The 19,987-nt window shown below is 48.3% G+C and overlaps 1 protein-coding gene across 3 annotated transcripts in view; it reads right to left on the bottom strand.

Annotated features, from left to right (window-relative positions):
* Positions 1–6,166: 6,166 nt before the first annotated feature.
* CA12 (carbonic anhydrase 12) overlaps positions 6,167–19,987 on the bottom strand; it is a 58,654-nt gene continuing 44,833 nt past the window's right edge. For 2 of the 3 annotated variants that reach the window (XM_032175050.2, XM_032175051.2), the window contains 3 exons: positions 18,884–19,010; positions 7,093–7,177; positions 6,167–6,303 (listed from right to left, as the gene is read on the bottom strand). In XM_032175050.2, coding sequence (XP_032030941.1) covers positions 6,231–6,303; positions 7,093–7,177; positions 18,884–19,010 — 285 coding nt within the window. In that variant the 3' untranslated portion in view covers positions 6,167–6,230. Of the gene's footprint in view, positions 6,304–7,092; positions 7,178–8,050; positions 8,084–18,883; positions 19,011–19,987 lie in introns of all 3 variants that reach the window. The other variant, XM_032175048.2, reaches the window with a different exon arrangement.

Below are 19,987 nucleotides of genomic sequence, written 5' to 3'. Positions count from 1 at the left end.
GAGGCGATCTGCTTTCTGTCATTAGACTGTACAGCATTAAGAAATTTGTATTAAATGGAATACAGTCATGTGCCACATAACATTTTAGTCAATGATGGATGGCATATACAACAGTGGTCTCATAGATTATAATGAAGCTGAAAAATTCCTATTGCCTAGTTATGTCATAGCCATTGTAAAATCCTAGTGCAGCGCATTACTCAGATGTTTGTGGTGATGCTGATGTAAACAAACCTACCACACTGCCAGTTATATAAAAGTATATAGCATATATAATTATGTTATATACTATAAATGTATATGCTGTACAATTATATAGCATAATTGTATATGCTGTATACTTTTATATGCTAAAACGACTCCTATGCTTTATGAATTTACTACACTGTACTTTTTATTGGTATTTTAGAGTGTATTCCTACTTAGAAAAAAAAAGTTAACCCTAAAACAGCCTCACGCAGGTCCTTCAGGAGGTATTCCAGAAGGCGTTGCTCTTCATAGGAGATGACAGCTCCATGCATGTTATTGTCCCTGAAGACCTTCCAGTGGGACAAGACGTGGAGGTGGAAGACAGTGATACTGATGATCCTGACCCTGTGTAGGCCTAGGCTAATGTGTATATTTGTGTCTTAGTTTTAAACAAAAAAGTTTAAAAAAAAATTTAAAAGCTTATAGAAAAAGGATATAAAGACAGAAAATACTTTTGTACTGCTGTACAATATGTTTGTTTAAAGCTAAGTGCTGTTATGAGTCCAAAAGTTAAAAAAATTGAAAGTTTATGAAGTAAAAATGTTAGAGTAAATTTATTATTGAAGAAAGAAAAATTTTCAATCAATGTAGTGTAGCATAAGTGTACAGCATTGTATAGAGTCTACAGTAGTGTACAGTAATGTCCTAGGCCTCATACTCCCTCCACTCACTCACTCACCCAGAGCAACTTCCAGTCCTGCAAGCTCCATTCATGGTGGACCATTTTTAATCTTTATAACATTTTTACTGTAATTTTTCTATGTTTAGATATACCAATACCATTGTGTTACAATGGCCTGTAGTATTCAGTACAGTAACATGTTGTACAGCTTTGTAGCCTAGGAGCAATAGGCTGTACCATCTAGCCTAGGTGTGTAACAGGCTGTACTATGCAGGTTTGTTCACACAAGGAGGAAATCTAATGATGAATTTCCCAGAATGTATCCCTATTGTTAAGGGATACATTGTTAAGCGGTGCATGACTATATATATATATATATTTATATGTATATATGCACTACATATACACACTGTATATAGAGAGACACACTATTTTGTGTGTGTCTCTGTGAGTGTGTGTGTGTGTATGTGTGTGTTTATTCCTTCTCTCCAGTTCAGCCTTAGGAAAAGGGAAAGCTTGTGAACGTGTCCTTGGGAACTTGGTTTGCTGAATTAACAGGTGAAGGTAACATCTCCAGAGCTCAGTAGACCCCTCTGCCCAAATGCAGTTGGCAGTCCTTGGTCAGGCTTGACCTGAGCAGAGGCCAGGGGTTAGAGCTACCAAGCAGATTGCAGGTGGGAGCTTGTGGTTGACTTTTTGGAAGTCATTAGTACAAATGCTTTTAGTGCCTTTAGCCCCTGGGGTTTTACAAGGTCACCACGTGATTGGGATAAGCACGGTAAACTCTACGACCAGAAGGTGTTTCCATTTCACTGGGGCTGTGGAGGGTGGCCCTACCACTGTCACTAAAAATCCGAGGGCTGTGGGAGCTCTGGGAGCTTGGCTTAGCCAGAGCCACCTCCTCTTTCCCACTTGGAAGCTAGGGGCAATGCTGCGCGTGACCCTGGGTTGTGTGCAATGGAGTGAAGGGGACTTAGGGCGGTCAAGAGCAAGAGGCATTGCTGAATCCCTGGGTGAAGAGCGAGAGGCATTGCCGAATCCCTGGGTGGCTTGCAGTCATCATGATACGCTGACCTGGTTGCAATCATTTTTATGGTGAATTATTCAATACAGCAAAGTAACCTGGCCCTTATCTCTGCCCAGTCATTCTATAATGAAGAGGCACGGGGTGGAGCCCGGGGACACTCTTGGTGCCATTGTCGGGCCGCACACCTTTCCCCTCACATCCTGCGACAGCTGAATCTGAGCCCGAGGACCACGTGCGGGGCGGTCTCCAATGTGGATGGCAGCCCGGCTGGAACGCACTGGCAGGTGGTCCCTGCGCCCCAGAGGCCCCGTTTCCTTCCGGAAGCGAGGCTGTAACTGCCCCAGATACCCAGCAGGAAGGCCACGTGACAATGGGAGGGGCGCTCCTGTGTGTGTGTGTGTGTAGGGGCGAGGGGGCGGCGGTGCCAGGGTCCTGCAGTTCACCAGGCGCCCACGTGCCTGCCACCCGAGCGCCATTCACTCCCGACCGCGGGGACCTGCGGCACGGCCGGGCCCCCTGCGGCGAGGCGAGGAGGTGTGGGGAGAGGAAGAGCGGCGTCCACGATGTGCTCATTTAGGCTTGATTTTCTCCTGCCCTCCTGTCTCCCTCCCTGGCTTCACCCACAAGGCTTTCTTCTCGGGCTGATTGCTGTGGGAGCTCTTTAGGCAGAACCCTCAGAGTCTCCGAAAGTCGGATTCGTCGTCCCGGTCTGCGCAGGGCATGGATCTTGAGCGCTTGGAATGTGCCTCAATTGAGAAACGCTACTTTATTTTAATAAGTTTACATCTAAAAGCCGATCATTGATTCCATTATTTGGAAAACAACTTTTAAGTGTGTTTGCAGCAACTCGGATTTTGGAATCTTTTAAACTGTAAATTTTATGAAATCTAAATAACGACCAAATATCTGCAAGGAAAATCTAGCATCTGAATCGAGTGTGCTGTCAGTGTAAAACACACACCAGATTTCAAAGATTTACTGCAGAAAAAAACACGTGAAAATACTGGTTACATGTGGAAATGATAGTATTTTAGATCTGTTGGATTATCTAACCTTTACTGGACCGCCTCTTTTTGCCCCAATCAGAATGTGAAGTCTGGATTTAGACAAAAGATTATTTGGAGGGGTGATAGTATGTTTTGCAAAAAGAATTCAAAATAAGGTAACAGGCAACCAAGAGGGGCTGCCCACCTACTAGGTTTAATACTCTCGGGAGTAAAGAGACATAGGACCTGTTCCCTGTATCATGTCCCCTTGGTTGGGAACATCTCCCTCTTTTCCATCCATCTGCTCAAATCTCAGCTGTTTGTTCAAGGTGCAGCTCTGATCCCACCTCCTCCAGGGTCTTTATTTGATTCCTGTAGGCTTCCCAGCACCATTAAGCAGCTTCGTGACCTGCAGCCACACATGCCATAGGCCTCCATCCTCAGGAAAGTGATTGAGTCCATCAGCGTATTTTCCTTTGGAGCCAGGTTCTAAGAAGTGGATGTGAGTGACATTATTATTCTGATTAGTTACCTATCTCCATAACAGGGAGCTACAGAGTGCTTTGCAAATAGTAATGCTTTAATCTCACCTCCAAAAAAAAAAAAAAAACAGCCTGATGTGAGAAACATTTTATAATTTCTTGTAGTTATAGTGTGTATCTTCATTATAATCATTCTTACAATAAATACAGAAGTGCTAAACAGGCCATTATCACAGTGGCCTATGGGCTGAGGCACAGGAACTGAGGGGTGCTGCAGACAGACACCAGTGCTTCTCAAGGGCTGGCCAGGACACCTTCAGAGAGGCTAGTGAAGAGGAGAGGAATGTAGGGTGAACTTGAGATGTGATTAATAGAGTCAATGCAGCACACGCTAGAAACAGATACAGAGTTTTTTGTTTTAACTATTTTACCAGACGATACTAAAGAAACAGAACAAAGAAAGAGATTCAAGATCTCACGAGTGAGAATCCAGGGCCTTCCCCCATGGCCCTGGCCCCAGCCTGTGCCTTGTTTTTGCTATTTCCACCTAGGCATCTGCCATGCAGCAGAGTTAGGAGCGTGTGGGCGGCCGCTGAGCCTCACACACCACGGTACTGGCACCCTTCAGGGGCAGCTGGCATCAGTGGAATGAGTGCGGATCTGAAGAAAGGTTTCCCAGTTCCAAAGCTGGACCCGCAGGAATCCTGTGAGGATTTGCAAAGACATCGACAGTGCTGGTTCTTGGAGCATCTTTCTGCCTCCCGGGCTTTGTCTGGTCTCAGCCTCGGGGCTGCAAGCCAGGGCTGTGCTGAGCAGGAAGAGGAGAGGAGAAATGCCACTGTCTTGCACCTTCCAGTAAGTCTCCCTTTTCATGAACAGCCCTTGTGCCAGGTACAATGGTCTCTCTCTTCTCTCACAAAACTCATCCACAAAAGATATACAGAGTCTTTTGACAGACAGTCCCACTGCTCTGAAGCCGTTTATGTTAGTTTCTGATTGACAATTTTGGACCAAGGCCAAGAGGCCCCCTAATTCATGTTGCTTCGTCATGAGGGTTGTCCTTGTCATCTGATGATGCATGAGGCATGTTAATGGCAAGGCCGGGATGCCACCCCAGGCTTCGAGGCTGTTAGAGGTCTTGAGTGCACACACACACACAAACACAGAGAGACACACACACATCTGAGCCCCCATTAGGTCACTTGTAACTTTGCCTAGCAAAACAGGCTCCCAAGACATAAGGCTTGCCATCATTGTGAAAAGTTGTGATGGTACAGAATGATTTTTTTTTTTTTTTGAGATGGAGTCTCGCTCTGTCACCCAGGCTGGAGTGCAGTGGCGTGACCTTGGCTCACTGCAACCTCTGCCTCCTGGGTTCAAGTGATTCCAGAAGAGAGAATTCTTAGAGTCAGAGGGAGGAGTAAAAGGAAAAAGATATTTAAAAGCTATGCTTCAAGAGGACATTTCATGCTGTCTAAATGAGATTGTGAATCAGAAAGTTCTCGGGGAACTGCAAGGTGCTCTCAACTAGGGGTCGGTTCCTTCTCATTCATGGCACTGACTCATCTCCACGGGGTTCTCACCTGCGGGAGGAAAATGGAGGAGTTGCGCCTGTCAGAAACTGTGTGACTCAGGGAGAAGAATATGGAGTATCTTAGTAGCGTTCCATTATTACTGGCCCTAAATACATGATGCCAGGCCCTGCACAGATAACCTCCTGCTTTTATAGCTTGAAATATATTTGATCTAAACCACAATTTGACATCCTCAGAGAGAGAGAGAAGTAGGTAAGTCCCCATTCCAGGTTGGCAGTTGGGATCCTGCAGAAGTGGCTGAAATGAAATTTGGCCAAAAGAGATGAAGTTCTACAGTCATTTTGTTTCTGCCTATTTCCTCCAGATTCAAAGGTAGATTGGGTCATCTCAGAACTCACACCTCGTCCAGGACACAGCAACAACACATTTTCAAGGAACAGCCTCATTTGTAAAAATCTGTGGAGTATAAAACATAACTGCTCCACTGACAGGAGTTTGGATTTGGACTTAATATTGTATTGTTCTGTCCTTACATTATGGCTTGATAAACAGAATGTGATTCTAATTCTGATTCCAAAGTGAGACTCTCCCAGATCATCTATGTCTTCTCATTCTCTCTGTCCCTCTAGCTCTCTCTCCCTTCTCATCCCCACCAAGAAGTGGAACTTGAACCTGCCATTCCCTAAGGTCTGTGCAGTGTCTGTGACCCAAAGGACAGGACTGTGAAAGTGTCCCTATATATCACAATGTATATCTCTTTTCTTTTTCTCTCTACAACTTGATCCTTCCTGTCCCCATTTGTCCCCAAGTTGTAAGGTGCAGATTAAAGGTTTTGTCATAGCAGAAGGAAATCAGAGGGAGATGCCCCGTCTCCAGAGGAAAGAAGTTGAGTTTCCCAGGCAAAACCTAAGCAGAGGGTGCACATTCTTGTCTGAAAGCTTGGAGAAGCAGCAGAATTTCCAGGACAGTTGAAAGCACGCTCTGGCAAAGCCCTGGATGAAAGCGTTTTCCAACCATTAATGGCCCACCAGCATGGCTTGGTTTGTGATCCCAGAATTCAGACCACCTCGCAATCTCACACAGATACAGCAAGCAGCTTAGAGTTCCTGCTGCTTGGTCTGAGAGTGCATCCCATCCATGGATCGAATGGCTCTGGGGTGGCCATGGTCTCAAGACAAGGAGGCACCTAGCAGAGGATCCCTGAGGCCTGGCATGTTTGCAGATTGAGCTATAGAGAACACCTTGAGGTGTCGCAACTGTCCAGAGAGCCGAAGTGTGTAGGGTCCAAAGCAAGGTCCTTCCTGGATGTTCCCGGGAGCTCCGGGGACCTCAAGCATGGGCCTCAGTCTCCATCTTGGTGGCTGGCTTGTAAATGACTCCCTTGTCATTACCTTTTTTGACACTAGAACAAAAAGAACACATAAGTCTTGTTAGAGAGGAGAGCGAGCGAGCCAGAGAGCAGCCTGGCTCAGGTATGGAATGATGCCGTTTTTAAAAGTTGGATTCCTCTCTTTGGGACCTTTCCCCAGTTCTGTTGGTCTTGGGAGGGAATGCCACCACATAAAGCTTTAACAAAAACAGAACTTGTTCGTTTTCCAACTGTTCTCTTTCACACCTAACAATAGTAGACCTATATTTTGAAAGAGGTCTCGTTGTCACCCCCCTCTTCAAACCTCTGATTCCATCACAGGGTTCCCAGAAACCTTTTTATTTTTCATACCCCCCAAATAAATTAGGTTTTAGGAAAAGCCAAATGTGACAATAAAAACATGGACAAAGGGCATGAAGAGTTAATGTGAGTGAGAGATCAGGTTTTCCTTCATCTTTCTTTTTGAATTCATAGACCAAAAAGCATATGTAAAGATCTTGATAAGAAGACAGCCTTGCTGCTTCACTTTAGGCACAAGCCCCAAGTCAAGAGTCTCATCCAAGGCCGTGCAATAGCAGCAAGCAAGGCACACATGCTTCCAAATCTGAGCACAGTGACCCTTGAACCCCTTGAATGACCAGGGTCACATGTGTGTCTCATGCAAAGGAGGCCAGGCCATGGGTGCTTTGGGGGCAGCACTCCTAGAGTAAGTGGTTTTCCAGGTGACTGAGGCTCTTCATGCCACAAAGCTGCCTTCCCAGGCAGACTAATCATCATGGACACATAGCTGCCCATTCCCATTTTGGACCCAAACCAGCTTACCTCTTCCTTCTGAAAAGCCAAATGGACACCGCCACCACAATACAGATGCCAAGAACGCCAGCCAGGGCCAGTGAGAGGGTGATGCCTGGTGAAGAGGTAGAGGGCACACATTACACTCCTTCCTTCCCCTCCATCTTAGCCCATGGCCCCCGGGGTGTGAAATCACGGCCCAGCTGCATAATCATCCACAGAAAGGAATAATTTCCCCATCCCTGTTCTCAGATTCTGGTCTTTGGCTTAGTGGGACTGGCTGGAGTATTTTGAGGGGACCATTTGCAAATTCTAGTGGTTTTCCAGCAGAGGCTCTCAAACTTGCACAAGGGTCATCTGAAAAGCTTGTTTAAAATGTAGGTTTTTTTTTTTTTAGCCCAATCCCCAGAGATTCAAATTCAATCTGTTTGGTGCAGGGCCCAGGAATCTGCATTTTACCAAATACTTGCAGCTGATACTGATGCACATGGTCCAAGAACCACACTTTGATAAGCCCTGGGCTACACAAATAAGAACTTACTCTGTCTTTGCCTGCTGGATTTAAGGCCCATTGGCTGTCTCTATCGGTTTTGCCCCCAACTTCCATTGCACAGTCCTAAGCAGTCCCAGATGACCAGTAGTCCATTGCCAAGGTCATGCGGCCTGTCAGCTGACCTCCACACTGGGCTCTGGCATGTTTTCAGCAACAGCCTCCCACCATGACCAAAAGAAAGTCTTAGATAGGTTCTTTGAATACACACATGCTGTAGAGTGATCGGATCTTTCATTAGCGGAACATTTGATTGGCAGTTCATCTTTGAATCACAGAGCGACTTGAGGGTAAGACCCACAGCAAGGAGAGGGCCAGGAGCCAGAGCAATAGTACAGAGAAGCAGAGAGGACAGGCTGGATCACAGACCCCGATCACACCAAGAATTACAGTGATCACCCAGCTGCAGCATGCACGGCCGGCTGCCCAGCCACATACCCAGACTCAGTCCTGCCGCAGTACAGACTTGCACTTAAAAGGGGAGAGGAAAAGACGAGGTTACTCTAGAGTCAAACCACACTGGATTTGAGCAGCGTGTTGAGAGACGCTCTACCTTTTGTTTGGTCTTAGGCAGACAGACCTCTAGTGGTGTCCACCCTTGGCTCAGGGATTGCCTGATGAAGTACAGGAAATTGCCCATCTAGGGAATTCATACTGCAATCCCTCCTTCCGATGCTCCTTTTTTTTTTTTTTTTGAGATGGAGTCTCGCTCTGCCGCCCAGGCTGGTGTGCAGTGGTGCGATCTTGGCTCACTTCAACCTCCGCCTCCCGGGTTCAAGCAATTCTCTGCCTCAGTCTCCCGAGTAGCTAGGATTACAAGTACCCTCCACCATGCCCAGCTAATTTTTGGATTTTTAGTAGAGATGGGGTTTCACCATCTTGGCCAGGCTGGTCTTGAACTCCTGACCTCATTATCCACCTGCTTTGGCCTCCCAAAGTTTTGGGATTACAGGCGTGAGCCCCTGCGCCTGGCCCCGATGCTCCTTTATCACAGCAGTTTCCTGGCTAGGACAAGACTTCACTTGAGTTTTCTTTTCTTTTTCTTTTTTTTTTTTGAGACAGAGTCTCACTCTGTCATACATGCTGGAGTGCAGTGGCACAATCTTGGCTCACTGCAACCTCCACCTCCTGGGTTCAAGCAATTCTCATGCGTCAGCCTCCCGAGCAGCTGGGATTGCAGGCGCGCACCACCACACTTGGCTAATTTTTGTATTTTTAGTAGAGATGGGGTTTTGCTATGTTGGCCAGGCTGGTCTCGAACTCCTGACCTCAAGTGATCCACCTGCCTCGGCCTCCCAAACTATGGGGATTACAGGTGTGAGCCACTGCACCCAGCCAAGATTTCAGGTTTTTTTTTTGTTTTTGTTTTTTTTTTGAGACGGAGTCTTGCTCTGTCGCCCAGGCTGGAGTGCAGTGGTGCAATCTCGGTTCACTGCAAGCTCCGCCTCCCGGGTTCACGCCATTCTCCTGCCTCAGCCTCTCCGGGTAGCTGGGACTACAGGCGCCCGCCACCACGCCCGGCTAATTTTTTGTATTTTTGGTAGAGACGGGGTTTCATCGTGGTCTCGATCTCCTGACCTCATGATCCGCCCGCCTCGGCCTCCCAAAGTGCTGGGATTACAAGCGTGAGCCACCGTGCCCGGCCCAGTTTTTAATACAATATGGCCAAAGAGGAAAGGTGAAGAAAGGTAGGGATCAAAGCCTGCTTGGGCAGGCTCCTGTCCACGTCCCTGCTACGTGCCTCACTTCCTAAGCAAGGAATCCATCACCAGACTTCTCCCCCAGCCCGTCAGCTTGTCATCATGGTTTGGTTCTATTTTTGCTTTGTGCCTCCTGGACAAACTCCTTCACCACATCAGCCCCACTTCTCTGCTCCATGGAACCAGGGGATTACGGCTTCAACCAGCAAGTTACTGTTGGGGATAAATAAGGTGAGAGAGAAGTCCTCAGTGTAGCTGAACCCGTGCCCAGCTACCTAAGTCTCACAGTCGGCCTACAAGGCACCTCCTGGGGGGAAAATCACATGAGAATCCATTGTCTTGAGTGAGCAGAGGATCCCAGTCATGAAGTCTCCCCTGAAAACCCCCAGTCTTGTTTTTTCCAAGGTTCCCACAGCCATTCCCCATTCTCCTAATCAGGTCCTTTGTCTAAAGAAAGTGTAGATTTACACGTACCCTTCTGTCTGGTGGTTTTCTCATCTCAGTGGAAACTTCTAGCATGTGTGTGTGTTTTGGAGGAAGAAGGGGTATTTGTTCTAACTCACATTGGGAGCCACAGTTGTACAGATGGTGGCCACCCAGCCTGACACAGAAGATCCTGTGCCCATAGAGCCCGCAGTGGTGGCTGAGGCCCTGGGAGAGCCCTGGTCAAGTGTAAGATGCCAGCAGGGGGCCAAGGACTCTCCCTTGGGGCCCTTAACAGCCTGGGGAACCAGATCTGAGGCTGCAGGGTTAGGTTTTGCTCACTGCCCCTTCTCCTGTCCTATGGCCCAAGTCTAGCTGATTCCCCAGGAGCCATTGGCCATGTGCTTTTCCTATTGTCTTTTTCTGCAATCTCACATTGAACCTGCAGAACCTCCCTGGTCCAAGGCTGGGCCCTGGGGGTTCCTGGTCTGGCTTCTCCAAGTGGCACCGGGCTGCTGTGAGGGTTAGCAGAGCAGGCAGGGAGAAGAGCTGTCCCCAAGGACAGGGAGGCCTATTCTCCCTGCTCTGCTGGCCACCACCAGCAGCTCATGACCTCCCAAGTGGCAGAGAGTGGCTCCACTGGCCAGACTCCCTGCCCCAGGCCTCTTCGTGTAACCTGAACGCAAGGATCAGCCTGTGGCTTGGGGAGGTGCTCAGGACATGAGTTTCCACCTGGAGGGAGCTTCCAGTGTTTGTACAGCACAGGCTCTGTTTCCTGCAGGGCCTGTGGCCTCTGCACAGTGGAACTTGGTATTAGGGTTGGTTGTTTCTTTTTTAAAAGTAACCAGAGACCATGGTCCCTGGAATCTTAAAAAAACAAACATAATAAACCTAGCCGTGGTTTTTCTTCCCAACCCTTTGATGAAATACACTCTCGTTCTTTGTTCCTGAGGCTCCAGATGCTTGTGGTGCCAAACCAGTTCTCGCCACCTGAAGACTATTACTAGGAAGCCTCACCACCTGGCTAAGCCATCCAGGCTGGACGGTTTCTAAAGTCATCTCTTTCATAGTCACCCCAAACATTCTGAGAGCCACACAGGCCCCAGACCACTGAGCAGCCCAGTCTGTGGCTGACGGAGGTACCCTTCATGCCTGGTCTTGGGGAACTGAGCAAAGTCTATGGACAGCAAGGCCCCAGCAAGGGTGGGGCTTTTCTCAGGGCACATGCCCTGCGTGGTGGCTTCTCTGGAGGGAAAGTCTGGCTTCCCCCCGTTATTACGCGGGGTTCCTGTTGGAGGCCCTGTAAGCAACAGCATAGTTGAACCCAGTGCTCTGACCTGGGATCTTTGCTCCTTGATGACCACTTGTCAAGGCCTAAATGGACTCTCCTTGGAAACAATGAAATGAGACCAAACAGGCATGAAGACAAAGCCCCAGAGACTGGGACAGATACTTTTCAGCCAAGACTTTGATACAGCAAAACCGAAGCAGCTTGACTGAGCCAACATCATAAGCTGTTAAGGAAGAGGAATGCCAGCAAGGGTGTCGCCTGATAGTTCCACCACCTCAGGAAGCCCAGGGCAGGAAGGTGTTGTTGGAACGCTGTCCCCGCCAATCGAGACAGCACCAACCATCATGGAGGCTCAGCTTCTTTGCAGAAATGGGCTTGAGTCCCATTGGAGGCAGATGCCAAAACATCTGTTATCTGATGGGAGACAGAAAGTCAGCGAGACTCAGGACACAGGGAGAACTGTCAGGGCAACCAGAGAACTACAGCCTGAGTGCAAAGCCAAAGCCTGTTTCCCAGCAGAGCCTCGCCTGGGTGAGAGCCCAGCCTCTAGGACGCTGTAGAGAACAGGCATCAAAGATGGTACAGGGAGGGGCAGAACTAGAGAAATTCACTTTCAGGTTAAAGAAATGGTTTGTTTCTGAATAGGAAAGAAGGCAGGCAATTCCCACGGAAGAACAATGGGACAGACAGTAGAAATGGAGACAGGCTAGGTCACAGAGGTGGCCCACAAGAGGCATCGAGTGACAGCCCGACAGAAGGAGCTTTCGGGCTGGCTGGTAAGAGGGTGCACACCATGAAGATGTGGGAGAGCTGCCTGTTCACAAAGTGCTCGGGCATGAGTCAGGGCGAGCAGAGAGACGGCAGTGTGACATACACAAGGAAACCACACAGATATAGAAGAACTCGATGGTCACACGCCTTGCCCAGGAAGGTACAGACACCCAGAGAAGGTTGGTGAGCTGCTTGCCACAAGGGCCTTGCTACCTGTTCTGGCGGGCCCAGGAGCTGCGTCTTCCACCGGCATCTTGCTGGACCGAGGGATGCTGGTTAAGGGCTTTTGAGGTCTTCTGAAGCCTCAAGCATAAACACAGAAAAGTCCAGCACGAGGAACAAACACCTCACTTTCACATCTGGAGGTTCCTGGAACAACAGTCTAGTATTTTCTAGCTCTATTTACAATTCTGTTTAACTGTGGACTATAATCCTTTTCAAGTATTATTTTAAAGTACGCACTGTTTACATAGATGGCATGTTACGTAGTGAAATCCTTAGCCATCTCCAGCCTTGTAAAAGAGGTCAGAGAGTTTAGATTTATCAGGGGTTTGATAGTTTAAATACACAAAATCTGTTTTAGGAAGGTAAAAACCCCCATTATTACACCTAATAAAAAATCAGAGAGTCAAGAAACTGCAATGCCAGTGCTATCTTCAGATGATGCTTTGCTAAGACAAGGAAGAAGCCCTCACCGCAGAGCGGAGCCATCTTCAAAGGACATATTTAACTGCGGAGTTTTCCTTATGAACGCTATGCAACCCAAAACAAGAATTTCCACAAAGAAATCTGCGAACAAGATAGTACCAGATTACATGGGGGAACTGGTTTTATACAGCCATGATGGGACTGAGGGCTTTGCCTGTAGATTGCAGGAATGCAGGCCCTGCAGACAGCACGTTGCTCTGCAGGGCCTAAATCCCAGAGCCTCAGGGGCAGGTTACAATGCTGGCACTGGGTGCTTGACACTCTAAGCTGTCTTCACTGTCCCTGGGGAAAGAATGGGTGGCGGGACGGGGGCCTTTGATCCCTATCAAGCCAGAGCTACAGAAGGCACCACAGCATCTCTAGGCAACTTCCTCCCAGACCTTCAAAACTGACAGCTAAGTTCTGATCTTTAATCTCTCTTAAACAAATGGGTTGATTTTTAACATTGTTAGCAAATGGAGACCATAGAAAAATAAGACAATAAAACTATAAGGTGACAACTGGCCAGGCTTATGTGTAAATCATTCTGCAGAGAAGACACTGATGAGGGGAGGGAACTGGAGATGGGTTAGGGACGTTCTTTCAACAAGCTTATAATGAGCGCCAGGCACCATGCCAGGCATAAAAATGAGTAACACGTCAGTCATCCCTGGCCTTAAGGAGCTTGTAGTATGTGTATAATATATACATATTGTTCTTTTTCTCTTTGTCTTTGCTGTGTGGTAATAATTACTCTATGGTGTATCAAGTAACATAACAGAGATGGAGAAGTGGTTCTGGCTGCACTGAGGGAGATTAAGTCACCTTTAGAGGGATGGGGAGGACTTCCAGGAGGATGTGATTAGAGTTGGGTCTTGAAATAATTTTCCAGATGGAGGAGGGAGGGGGCATCCCAGACATCAAGTGTGTGTACTTGAAAGCATCTGCTTTTGGGGGCTGGGGCTAAGAGGGCAGGGATGGGGCTGTGGGGAGATGATGTGGAAGGATCAGCTAGGGCCCCATCACCAAGGGTGGGTCCAGCCGTCTGCCCGGCCCCTTTTCCCATTGTCTTTCCTGAACATAGTCTGCCCTGTGCCACGGGCTGTGTTTATGAGGAAGATGACACCCACCATGGGGTTTTCTGTCCCCCATAGTGCATAACTCAGGCTGTGCTCAGGAAACACGTGGTGTGTTAAACGGACTAGGACCTCACTTCTTAGCACCTTGGACCAATGCTCCTGACTGTTCAGCATCTGACCCAGGCCAGCAATTGAAGGTGGAAATGATGCTGGCTAATCATTTGGATCCTTTGGGAGAATCGATGATATTCTTCCAGCTAAGAGCTTTTATTTATAAATAGAAACTTTAAGAAATACAAGGTCAATAATGACAACACATGCATTCTAGCCTCAAAAAATTAGATAATTAGCCATCTTAGCCATGTATGATTTCTTTCTCCCTCCTTTTAAGGTTTCATAAAATTGCCCAGGTCTAGGCTTAAGCAGATCCTAATTGCACGACTATAGATTTGCCCTTGCGGTGGGCTGCCTGGCACCCTCGTCTGAGTGTGCCTTAGCTGGCTCTGGTGGGTGACATGCAGTTGCTCAGAGCAAGCCCACTAATGATATGATTATAGAAACTTCTTGGCTTCCTTTTGTCCCTCAAGTTTCCGTGGCCCTGATGTGTTGAGCACAGGGCTAGATGGTGTTAGCATTTCTGTCTGATGGGCTCTTGCTTTATTACCCAGCATCTGGGCCCAGTGTTGGTGCCACTGGCTAGGAGGAGGTGAACTCAAAGCAACCAAGAACCAGGCCAAAGCCCTAAGCCTGAGCCCCTGTGATGTCCCCTTGCCTCTGCTGTCTTTCCCCTTTCCCGATAAGAGCACCCGACTTGAAATCTGAACTGGCCCCAGGACGTGTCCCCTCCCAGGGGCCCACCTTGAGGACAACGAGTCTTGCTTTCTCCTTCAGCTCAAATCTTCCATCTGCCACTTGGAAGAGGCACTTTTTTTTTTTTTTTGAGACGGAGTATCACTCTGTCGCCTAGGCTGGAGTGCACTGGTGCGATCTTGGCTCACTGCAACCTCTGCCTTCCAGGTTCAGGTGATTCTCCTGCCTCAGCCTCCACAGTAGATGGGACTACAGGCATATACCACCATGCCTGGCTGATTTTTTTTTTTTTTTTTTTTTTAAGTAGAGAGGGGGTTTCACCATGTTGGCCAGGCTCGTCTCGAACTCCCGACCTCGGGTGATCCATCTGCCTTGGCCTCCCAAAGTGCTGGGATTACAGGCATGTGCCACACCCGGCCAATGGAAGAGGCACTTTTTAAGAATGGAAAAAAGTGCCTGGCATGACTTTCACTTTTCCATAAAGAGTGGACGTCTTAACTAAAGGCAAAAAGAAACATAACAAACAAGAGAGAAAAACTCATACAAAAGGGAGGGAGAAAGAATAAAGGGGGGATCCTGAAGAAGTTGCTACTTCAGAGGCATCTGCGCCCCGATAAAGGATTTGTACACTCCTAAGGATGCACAGTTCTCTCTCATGCCACGTCTCTTGGTCTTACCCATCATATAAAAAGAATTTATACTTGAATTCTAAAGGAAGATGGGGAACAAGGTCTCTCTTGGGTTGATTCGTTCTGCCTCAGTAACTTCCGCCTTACTGTTTCAGGGATAACCATCATCACACTGAAATGTCCATGCCATAAAAGAATGAAGACCAGGGCATGTGATATAAAACTCCAGACTCCTATGACATGAGTGAAAACAATGAGTTCTGGGCCGCAGAAACCCCAGGGCACTGGTTTTCCATCAGGGGAAACCTTGCCCCTCCTCCAATGTCTGGAAACACTTTTGGCTGTTACAACTGGGGAGGGGCAACTGGCATGTACTGGGTAGAGACCAATGGTGCTGCCAATGCTACAACACACAGGACACCCCCCACTGTAAGAATTATCCTGCCCAAGTTGTCAATAGTGCCAAGGTTGAGAAACTCTGCCCCCAGGCTAAGGTGTAGCTGGACTGTAAACCTCTTAAGGACAGAAACCAGGTCTTGTACCCCTTTTCTAAGCACAGTCGAGGAAAATAGCAGGGTTAAGTTAAATGATTCAGTCCCAATTGTCCCATCCTAGCTAAACTTCAGGTCCTTTCCCAAAGTCCATGTACTTTCCTGGGAAATTTTTTTATTTTTAAATTTTAATTATTTAAGAGACAGGGTCTCACTCTGTCACCCAAGCTGGAGTGCAGTGGTGTGATCATGGCTCACTGCAGCCTCAATCTGTTGGGCTAATGCGATCCTCCCGCCTCAGCCTCCCAAAGTGCTGGGATTACAAGCATGAGCCACCACACCCGGCCATCCTAGACGATTTTTTAAACATCACTTTTCTCCTGGCAGAATTTTCTGACTCTATAGTTCTTGTTAACTTCCAGAGAAAGCCCTGAGTAAGCGAGACCCTAATTACAAACATGCCTTCAGTGGATGAGGCTGCAATTTGAGTCCAAACTGCTCAAGGTTCACACTGACAAAGTCTCACACCATAAACCTGAAACATGTTACAGTCTGAGTCCCACTCCGAGCTGGGTGAGAGAAGCCTCGTGAATGCAGTACCCTGGGCAGCTGAGGTTGGGGCCTTCACCCCTTTGGGGCTGCCTCCTCACTGCTCCTTGGGTAGCAGCCCCGCTTGCTGCCTGTGCCTTGGGGAATCGAGAGGGAGCAGAGAATTCTGGCCAAGCTTCTATAATCAGCCTCCAAATGGACAGGTTTGCCTTGGACTGCCACAGAGTCTCACTCAGAGGAGAAAGCTGGTCCCAGCCTGGGCTTGTGGAAGCACCAGCTCTGGGCAAGCCACGCACGAAGAGCAGTGGCAACGCTGCGTTTGGGCTTTGATCTTGATGTCCTAAGCCAGGAGCTGGTCTCCAGACTTCTGCTTAGAGGCCCCTCAAGCTCCCCTGTCCAGACTGGGAGAATCTACTGAAGTGCTTGGCTACAAATCTGCCTACACTGCCCCACTACAAGCAGCTGCTTAGACACAAGCCGGTCTAAGAAGATGGCTAATTATCCCCAATACCACAGTCCATCGTTACAAGCGGGGGTTACTTTTGGATGTCAGAGTCAAGTTCCTGCCCGGTTTCTTCTGATCCTCTGTAACTGCCCTCAAACACTGTCCCTGCAATGTAAAGTCAGGATTGGCAGTTGTTAGTGTCCACTTAACCATCACAACATATTAGCATCAAAAGGACGTGAGATCACCTAATCCAACCTGGCTTTTTTTTTTTTTTTTGAGACAGAGTCTCACTCTGTCACCCAGGCTGGAGTGCAGTGGCATGATCTTGGCTCACTGCAACCTCCACCTCCCGGGTTCAAGCGATTCTCCTGCCTCAGCCTCCTGAGTAGCTGGGATTATCTGGCATTTTGTGGCTGAGGAAACCAAGGCCAAAGAAGGGACACGATTTGTCCACAGCATGCAGCCAGGAGGAAACAAAGCCAGGCCTTGAACCTAGGCCTCCTGACTGTAAGGAGAATATGTGCCACCCCTTCCATGGGTGTGCATAGCTGAGCTCAGAGAACAGAGCCGGCAGTGGGGTCCTGGGATCGTGAGCAAAATTCTACCTGATCTATGTGGGCAAAGTTCCTAATCTCCTGGCAGAGTTTTTATGTTTTTGGTTTTAAGAGTTGAAGTAGTTCTATTTAACCCTTGGATACTACATTCTCCACTTAGAAGAATGAGAAAAGACAGCGTTGTATCCGTAACAGATACACAGGGATAATTCCATGCACTCAGTTCATTTCCTAGAAAAGAAACTGTTATCATCACATGGATTTTGAATTTTCAGGAAGGCTATTGTTCACAGATTCTGTTTTCCAACTGAGAAACTGAGGAAAGAGGGAAATGATCTTAACTAGTGGTACCTGGAGAGGAGAAAACACAAAAGACAAATTCTTGGGCAGTTCTTCATGAAAAGACAGAGAATGACATAATCCTGTCCATAAGGATGGGTCAGTTTCTAAAGCTTCCTGGAAAGGGCCTTCAAATAGTCTCCATATGTTCAACTAAGTTTAGGAGGTGATAGTTATAACGTCATATAATAAGAAAGGAACCCAACAAAGTGCACCAGGTGAGACGAGGAGAGCAGATTCTGACAAGTGGGTTAATGGGTTATCTTTTTTTTTTTTTGAGACGGAGTCTCGCCCTGTTGCCCAGGCTAGAGTGCAGTGGTGTGATCTTGGCTCACTGCAACCTCCGCCTCCTGGGTTCAAGCGATTCTCCTGCCTCAGCCTCCCGAGTAGCTAGGATTACAGGCACGTGCCACCATGCCTGGCTAATTTTTGTATTTTTAGTAGAGACGGGGTTTCACTATGTTGGTCAGGCTGGACTTGAACTCCTGACCTCAGGTGAGCCGCTCGCCTTGGCCTCCCAAAGTGCTGGGATTGCAGGTGAGAACGGATTATCTTTAAATATGAACACCTGGCCCGGTTTGGTCCACCCGTGATGCTGGGGATGAAATGGAACTGCACAGACCAGCCATGAAGATTCCCAAGCTGGGAACCAGTCGAGAATCTACAGTAAGAAAGTGAGCTTGAAAGTGAACTCAGAGGTCTGAAGAGGGGTGTGGGCCCCAAAAGTGCTCCCTCACCCCTTTCCCCTGACGCCCAGTTTCCAGCAGTGTTGATGCAGGCACTGAGCAAGGAAAAAGGTGAATGTCCTCCTGGGGAGTTATTGGTTGCAGCTGTAAAAGGAAGACCCAAGCTGTTGTAGCATTAGGAAGAAACCAAGCTATTAAGCTTTGTTCAATTGGGAACTAATGTGCTCATGCTTATGCAAGCTCCAAGGAGGTTAGACAAAAATGCAGTGCACAAGGGTGCTTCCTTGCCTAACGGGCCCTGCTACATTAGACATGGATGTGGGTTACGCTCACTGTTTTACATCTAACATAGGAACATTCCTGCTCATTTGGTGGCGGTGTGTGAATCACCTGGCCAGGCCTAAGATAGGCTGGCTGCAGCCTTTGATGCCAAGAAAGCTTAGGGAGGGAAGTTAGAAGTCTGATCTCATGGAAAGGGTCCTATCCTGTGTCTTAGAGAAGGGATCATTGTCTGGAACAGAGAAGTCCCCAAGGAATTCTCTCTTCCGCATCTGTGCAAGACTCCCAGGCTTAAAGAGGGCTCTGGTCCATGTGCCTGGGGGCCCCGGCTTTTTGCTTCTCTGCAAAGACTCAGTGAAGGGGGACCCCCATGAGCCCCACACCTAGTCTCACAAGGCACCTGGTTCCCATGGCAGCCAGGGAGCTCTCAGTCAACTTCTTGAGGGCATCAGTGCCAGAGCTGAATTCACAGAAGAGCCCAGTGTCTTGGCACCACACTCCCGCACCCCCTCCCCCCAGCACTGCCTCTCCTCACCTTGGGAGAAGGAGGTGTATACCAGCCTCTCATCGAACTTCTGGACCTGACGGAAGTTGTTGATCATTTCTCTGGGGGAAGGGTCATCCATGTGTGTGCAGTACAGGGCTGTCTCCAAAGCCAGCAGCTGAGGGCAAGAGCAGAAATAGCCTGCAGGCAGAATGACCTCCTCCCCTGACCCCCTGGGAAGGGCTAGCTCTCGCTTCTTGCACCTGGGAGAAGCCTCTGGAACCAGCTTCTGTGGGGCTGGGTGGGAGATATTAGAAAACAGAGGGAAAGCCAGAGAACTGCTTCCCTCCACAGTGGGTGACAGGGAGCTGGGCAGTGCTGGGTTTGTCTTCCCAGCACCCGAGACTCCAGGGAAGGGCAGTGCTGTTAGTTCCCAATTATACCTGGAATCTGCCCTGTGTGGAGGGAAACCTGGGGTGATGGAGTGCTCCTTAGCCTCCCAGGGAGACTGCGTTCCTCTCATGAACTTAAATTACAGCCCAGCTCTCAACCAGAGGGTCGCAGGGCCTGTTCTGATGGTTACATCAGAAGGAATAAAGGAGGGAGTTAAGAGTTTCACAGGTCATCTGATTACAGGTTCCATGGCATTTTCATGCACCTGCATAGATTATATAACCCATTTCCAAGACAGTGTCTGGGGTAGGATGTTGCTGCTTCCCCACGTTTCATCCATCTCTTGGTTCATCACGTCCTCATTCCTGTCCACCCACCTGCTGCCATTTACTAGGTGACTCAGAGCAGAAGCTTATTGTAAAGAGAACGAGCAGCTGTGAGGCTGCCCTGGCCTCATGAAGCTGGGGTGGGGCTGTGAGCCAGGGTGCAGTGCTGGCCCCAGCCCCGTCTCCTGGGGAGCCATTTTTCTTCTCATGAATTTAGGCTGTGGAGGACAGGTACGAGCAGTGACATGGAACTCAGATGACCTAACTTTGGGTCTCAGCTTTGTCACTAACCCGCGGGTGATCCCACAGACTTCAACTCTTCTCTCCCATCTCCTATCAAATAAGAAGCTTTAGAGGTGATGGCTAAGGATTTTGTTCCCCAGTTTGCACTAGATCTTGAGCTTCTTGGGGGCAGGGACCCTCACTTAGTCATGCT

This window comes from Hylobates moloch, unplaced genomic scaffold (genome assembly GCF_009828535.3).
Source record: "Hylobates moloch isolate HMO894 unplaced genomic scaffold, HMol_V3 SCAFFOLD_14, whole genome shotgun sequence".
In the NCBI taxonomy this organism is placed as follows: Eukaryota; Metazoa; Chordata; class Mammalia; order Primates; family Hylobatidae; genus Hylobates; species Hylobates moloch.
This window is presented reverse-complemented; position numbering and strand designations above follow the sequence as displayed.